At 31.8% G+C, this 6,901-nt stretch overlaps 1 protein-coding gene across 1 annotated transcript; it reads left to right on the top strand.

The window, feature by feature from the left end:
* The first annotated feature begins 2,458 nt into the window (after positions 1-2,458).
* On the top strand, positions 2,459-6,011 carry LOC120069340 (B-box zinc finger protein 18-like). Its single transcript, XM_039021080.2, has 5 exons — positions 2,459-3,265; positions 4,087-4,183; positions 4,299-4,414; positions 4,498-4,743; positions 5,575-6,011. Exons 1-5 carry the CDS (start codon positions 3,173-3,175, stop codon positions 5,581-5,583), a joined length of 561 nt encoding a protein of 186 aa, XP_038877008.2. The 5' UTR covers positions 2,459-3,172; the 3' UTR covers positions 5,584-6,011.
* The last annotated feature ends 890 nt before the right edge of the window (positions 6,012-6,901 follow it).

Below are 6,901 nucleotides of genomic sequence, written 5' to 3'. Positions count from 1 at the left end.
ATTGTTAATTTGCGTGTCTGAACATTTTTATCTATGAAATAAAATTGGTATATAGACGGCGTACAAGTTTAAAAGTTAAAAGTCAACAAGAATTTTTATTGGAAAAAAAAAAAGTTAAAATATTTGAAAGTTACTACAACTTTGATATTTTATTATTATTTTTTATTTCATGATTTCTTTAGAAAGTATCATTTTTGCCTTTGATACATTAAAAAAAAAAAAACAATTAAGCAATTTAGTGAAGGGATTTTGTAAAATAAATTAATATGTTATTTAATTATTGTTTTATTACCATATTTTGATATAAGGGCAAGTATCAATTTACACCCATAAACTTTGGGAGTTGTTTCAATTGAAACACTAAACTTTGAGAGTTGTATCAATTGAAATTGAACTTTCATAAGTGTATCAATTTAATCTGGACTTTCATAAATATATCAATTTAAACCCTAAACTTTCATAAGTATGTCCAAATAAAATATAATGGAAGGTTTAAGTTATATAATTATGAACGTTTAGGGTTTAAATTGATACATTTATAATAGTTCAGGGTTTAAATTGATACAATTATTAGTTTGAGGTTTAAACTGATACAAATCCCAAAATTCAAGATTTAAATTAATACAATTATTAGTTTAGGGTTTAATTCGATGCAACATCCAAAATTTAGGGCATAAATTGATATTTTTCCTCGATTTGATATAAACATCCTAATTATAATATGTGTGTGTAATTTTTTTTTTTTTTTTTTTTTTAAAAAACACTTATTTCATAAGTTAATCTAAACAGCCCTAAAAATCTTGGAAGATTAACAATAACATTAGAAATTACTAGTTTCTGTAATTTTGCACATTTAACATTTATTCATTTTCTTAAGGAGGAAAAAAATTATAATCGGTAATACTTTTTAAGGCTAATAATTGAATAGATAACAATAATTTTAAAGAATCATAAATACAACAAAAGCTATCAACGATAAACTTTATTACAGGTAAACTCTTATTCGCAACATATTTTATTATTGAAAGATTTCGAGAGCTAAACTTAAATTTTATTATATCCACATATTCTCTTATATTATATCCTATCTACTAATAATTTTGGTTTGATTGCTTTATTTACAACTGCATAAGGAAAAGAAAAGGGGGAAAAAAACACACATTACCAAAGGCCATTGCAAATTGTTTTAAGACTGGCTTGGTTGTGGTCTCCCAGTCCTTGTATTAGTGGCTTACTTTCTTAAGCCCAATCTTGTAATGGACTGCTGATATCTAAAAGCCCATTCACAGGTCATACCAATCCCTGAAAAAAAAAAGTGATAAATAAACAAAATGTAAAAAAAGAAGTGGATTGTTATCAAATTTTTCATTATGAACAAAATAAAACTATACTACCAAATTAATATAAGCACTCTTAAATTTTTTCTACAATATATTTGTGATTTTTATACATTTATTAGAAAATATATAAAGATATCACTACTATATGTTTGTATTTCTATAATGATGTTATTTGATTAAACATGATCGAGAACAATTAAAATCGTACACTTAAAGTTATCTATTATTTTATGATATAAATAAATGAAATCGAAAAGTTCCATATATGATGCGAAAGTTTACTAATTATGGTAAGTGTAATGTAACACCCTTTTTAAATAGGAAACTTTATACATAGATATTTCAATGCTAGTTTTAAAACAACAACAAAACTACCTACCTAATCATACATCAATTAACAAATGGGTAAGCCATTATATAATCAACTTAAACATTAGATGTTCAGATCTTTACTTCTATAAATTGTTGAACTAAAACAGTAAATAAATAAATAAAACTTTCCATCAAATATCAAAAGAATCTAACTAAAAAAAATCATATTTTCTCAGTGCTTTTAGTGTTTCATAGTCAAACAAGACTCACAGCTTTATCTCCATCATATTCATAATATAGTATTTTTCTACTTTGAACATGAACTCTCGTTGCTTTGCTTTCTATCACATGAAGATGTTGTTCTCCACTAATATATATCTATAATATTTTTCTCATTTGATTAACGTGAGACTTTGATTGTACTCTCGAGTTTCAACAAAAATCATAAATAACATTATCACCAAATAGTCTAAAAAAAAACCTAATCCTTAAAAAAAAAAAAAAAAATAGGAGGAAAAAAAAAACCAACAAAAAAATCAAAAGTCGTCGAATACAATTAAAATCTATGGAAACAACTATCCAATCGAAGTAAAATAAATCAGATAAAGCAAAAGCAAAATACAAAGAGAAAGATTAGAGCACGGCTCTTGAATTTGGATTGGACAGAGAGAGTTGGGATTAGTTTGAACCACAAATAAGAAATGTTGAAGATGAAGCGAGCGCCACGTGCAGAGTAAAGGATATGAAGAGAAAGGCAAAAAGATGAACAATTTACCAAACCCCATCTCAACCATCCATTTGTGTTCAATCTTCAAACACAGACCTTGTTTGTGCAATATAATCGAACAAAAATTTGGGACCCGCGTCAGATATGTAACTGGTGGGTGAGAATAATCGGAGAGGGCCATTCATTTGTCCACTCCCCCACTCTCCCCCCTTTCTCTCTTACAAAACTTGTGGCCATCGACTCCGCTCCCTTCTTTGAGTGCTAATTTGACAAAAAAATCCATACCCTTTTCTTTTTTTCATCCTCTTCATTGGCTACCATGTGCTGTTTTTCACATTTATTATTGTTTATGTTAACCCAATTGTCTTCTCGAATCTCCTTTTACCCTCTCAGGCCCCGCTAATCCTACCCCATTTCTCAATTTTCTCTGTTTCTATTTCTATTTCAATCCACACCCTCTTTTTTTTTTTTTCCTCCTTTCAATTCCTTTCTCTCTCTTTCTAGTCATTTCATTCCCCATCATCGTTTTCGTTGTCAAACGTCAAAAACCCATCTGTAATGGAGCTTTAAATTCGTCTAGGAAAGCCTCAGGAACTTGTCGTTGTTGTTGTTATTGGTTTGTGAATTTTGGGTGTTTGTGTTTTCGTCGAGGGGTTTTGGTTTATTTGGGGCAAATTCTTTTTTGGGCTTTGTTTTGTTTTTGGGGATATGAAGGCGTTGTTTTTGTTGTTGTTGATGTTGTGCGGTTGTTGATTTTGTTGGGGGGAGGAAATGAGAGTGGGGAGCTTCAATTATGAGAACACTTTGTGACGCTTGTGAAAGCGCTGCCGCTATCGTCTTTTGTGCTGCTGACGAGGCTGCTCTTTGCCGCTCTTGTGACGAGAAGGTATTCTCTTCACTTCTTTCTTCTTTTTCCTTTCATTTTTTTTCTCTCTTAGATTTCTGCCCATATTTCTTATGTTGACTGATTTTGTGTAATCTTGATTGTCACCACTTCCCTTCTATTCTGTTTGGGGTATGGCGATGAGAATCTGGTGGATGATAATTGAATCATGGATTATTGGCTTTTTAAACTTATGGGTTTTCAGATATATGTCTGCATTAGATAACTGTAATGTTGGTGGATCTTGTACTTGAGGAGTCTCTTACTCTTTGCAATTTGCTGCAATTTTTCACTACATTTGGCCACTAGGAAAGAAAACTTTGGAGGAAGGCTTTTGTTGCTGTCAATTTGGCTAGAAATATGCTCCATATCTGCATTGTCTTTGATCTCGCAGCAATCTATGTTTGAAGTTCAAAATTGCTCATGTTGACTGTCACTCCAAGTGGCTTTAAAGCATAACCCCAGCACTCATTGAGTTTATATAAAATAAGTGCTTACTAGCTGTTGTGTTGGATTTTTAACATGAGGATTATCAGCTCGGATGATATTTTGATTGGTCCTTGACACACTGTTTTGATTTCAGACCTCCACTTGTGTAGCTGATGGTTTGTTGATCACTTTCTTAAGAATAGTAGATTGATATTTGAGTGTTTATATTATAATTCTCACTCAGTTTTATGCCATCTCATTCTTTCCTGCTTGTTGAGTCCTTATGTGTTTGGAACAACTTACCTACCGTCCTCGACATTTCCATGTTTGTTTCAAATGAAAGAATTGAATTTGAAGCTGACACCTTAACAAATATATTGCAACTTGGATGATAGGTCCATATGTGCAATAAACTCGCAAGTCGACATGTAAGAGTTGGCCTTGCAAGTCCCAGTGATGTTCCCCGTTGTGATATATGCGAGAATGCACCTGGTATGGAGGTCTTTCCTTTTGTTTTTGTATTTGTTAGCTCTGTTATATATTGTGATTTGGGATGGTGTGGTTAACGTAGATAAATTTTATTTTTCGCCTTTGAAATTGTATGTAGCTTTCTTTTACTGTGAGATAGATGGAAGTTCCCTTTGTTTGCAATGTGACATGATCGTTCATGTTGGAGGGAAAAGGACACATAAGAGATACCTTTTGCTACGGCAGAGGGTCGAGGTTGGTTGATAGATTACGATATGACCTCGTGTATTTTCCACCTACATCTGGACTGTAATTTTGAAGTTCTTGTTCTTTTTCAGTTTCCAGGAGATAAACCTATAAATCTTGATGATCCGTCTCCACATTCCAAGGTTCCCAATGATATTGGTAAAGTACATAATCAGCCACCGCCGCATAAAGTGACAGCAGAAGACAATCAGCAAAATCATCACCGACTATCACCTGTTCGAGAGGCTAACGATGATGGTCATGCCGAGACCGATACAAACATGATCGATTTGAATATGAAGCCTCAAAGGGTCCATGGTCAGGCTGCTAATAATCAGGTTCAAATGCTTTTCATCTCTTCCTTCAATAGTGTTTAACTGTTTACTTACACTGTGACAATGTATTCATTCAGAATTTCCAAAACTGTTCCAATTCCTAAACTCAATCGTCATTACTATTGAGTGACAACTTATATATCAGGTGAAAGAGCCTCTTTGGCATGACTTTTCAAAGGCTTTAAAAATAGGGATTTAGTGTTGTTGTAAAAGAGTTTTTAAGCACTTAGAAAGTCATTCCAAACTAACCCGAAGCCAACTGATTGATTACTTTGATAACTTATATCAAATGAATGGATCCATACCATGTTCTCATCATCAACTATTGTGTTTATTTTTATTAATGTTGCAAGTATAGTTGCAGTTGCACTGGTATTATAACTTTTAGAAAACATGGGTCCATCTTAAAATCAATTGGCAATGAGAGGAGTAGCTCATCTTATGAAAAGTGTGAGATTCCTTGATTTTTTCAATGTAGGATCCTCAACGTGTCTCTCAAGATGGTGCCTCTTATGGGTTTACTATTCTTGATCGGATCCAATTTTTGTTTTATTGGACCAGATATCCATTTGGGCTTTATGGACTCTGATATCATATTAGATAACATGGGGTTCCATCACAAAACTAATTAGCAATGAGATGCTCATCTTTCTTATGAAGAGTGTGAGGTTCCTTGATTTTTCGAATGTGGGATCTTCAACAATAACAAACAAAAATAAAAACATATCATGCCTACTTGTTTCCATATTTGTAGTAATATCTTAGCAGATATTACATTATTTTCCAAGACATGTATACACGTGTAGTAATTGACGAACTCAGTTTCTTTTCCAGGATCTATGATCATGAACAACAAGGCATGGATTTCGATAACACATCGATGCCATCGCATTCATCAATCTTCCCCTTGCATCTGATTCAACAAAGCAGAACTTGTCACGGTTGCTCGTAGTGGAAACCTACATTGTTTGTTTCAGTCGAGGGGGGCCGTACACATGGGGTGTCGAGCTTGTTTAGTATTGTAGAGAAGTGGTTGGATAGATTTGAAAGCAAAAAAGATAAGATAAAAGCAGTGCATTTTAGTGAAATTGCAGATGCTGTACTATTACAACTTTAGAGACAGACCCAGCCAGCAGTTGGTTGGGAGGGCAAGTTGGTGTTAGGATACCCCTTCTTTTGTATTTGGTTGGAAAAAAGCGGCTGCTGCTTTCATTTTACTTCTGTAGTTCAGGTGAGAACTAAAATGGATAGAGGAAGCTTCCCATTATTTACTGCGGTTGTCTTGTTTAATTTACCAAGGATTTTATTAATTTTTTTAATTTTTTTTTTCTAAAGCCATTTTCAAAAAGAGTTTTGTGTTTTTTAATATCTGAAAATAGGGCTCAGTGTTTAGTTATATCCTATTTTAATTTCTTGTATTTTCATTTTCCTTTGGTTGGTTAAAGCTGGAATCTAATTTCAGTTTGATTTTGAAGATTTAATCATTCTGCTTTAATTGTTGAACTTAGTACGGCAATTCATTTAGTATTTTTTTTTAAAATTATTAAATTATGAAGTAAAATAAAAACTTCTATTTAAATTAATTCTCAAACAGAAATTGTCCTTTTAAAAAGAAAAAGATATTTTTAAATTACAAATTTGGTCCATATATTTGAAGAAAGTTATTAAAATTTACACTCTATAATAAGAACTATTTATAAGAATTTTATCGAATCATAAGAACTATTTAAATGAGGTTTTATGAAACTATTAAGGATTAAATTATAAGTTTTAAATTTATAACTTTCTTCCAACCGTGATTTAATGTCTGAATTTCTTTATAAAACAAATAAGACGAAATATATATATATATTTAAAATTTAAAATTTTATTATTTTTTTCTGCACTCCTTCCTCTTCCACTAAATGTCGATCTTTGGGATAAAAAAAAGACATTCTTTAAGCTAAGTTATATTTAGATGGATTATTTTATGGGAATATGTTAAAGTATCAGGCTACCTAGTTTAATTTGTGTCCTATTTATTTATTTTTTTCTTTCCAAAATGGCTGATAGAAAAAGGGAAGGCAAGGTCTAAGTGAAATTTAGGGAACCTTTGGGACAATAGTTATCATCAAAATATAATAACCACTTCTTGCTACACTATTTCAAAACCCACTTTTTA

The sequence above is a fragment of the Benincasa hispida genome, chromosome 1 (genome assembly GCF_027475165.1).
Source record: "Benincasa hispida cultivar pf3 chromosome 1, pf3_genome.v1.1, whole genome shotgun sequence".
Lineage (NCBI taxonomy): Eukaryota > Viridiplantae > Streptophyta > Magnoliopsida > Cucurbitales > Cucurbitaceae > Benincasa > Benincasa hispida.
The sequence above is the reverse complement of the archived record's forward strand: the minus strand, read 5'-3'. Positions and strand labels throughout refer to the sequence as shown.

Bases quoted from the DNA above. Each gene is read 5' to 3' on its own strand.
- LOC120069340 (XM_039021080.2), top strand. From the start codon at position 3,173: ATGAGAACACTTTGTGACGCTTGTGAAAGCGCTGCCGCTATCGTCTTT. The intron at 3,266-4,086 runs GTATTCTCTTCA...CTTGGATGATAG, and splicing joins GCCGCTCTTGTGACGAGAAG to GTCCATATGTGCAATAAACT. The intron at 4,415-4,497 runs GTTGGTTGATAG...GTTCTTTTTCAG, and splicing joins TGCTACGGCAGAGGGTCGAG to TTTCCAGGAGATAAACCTAT.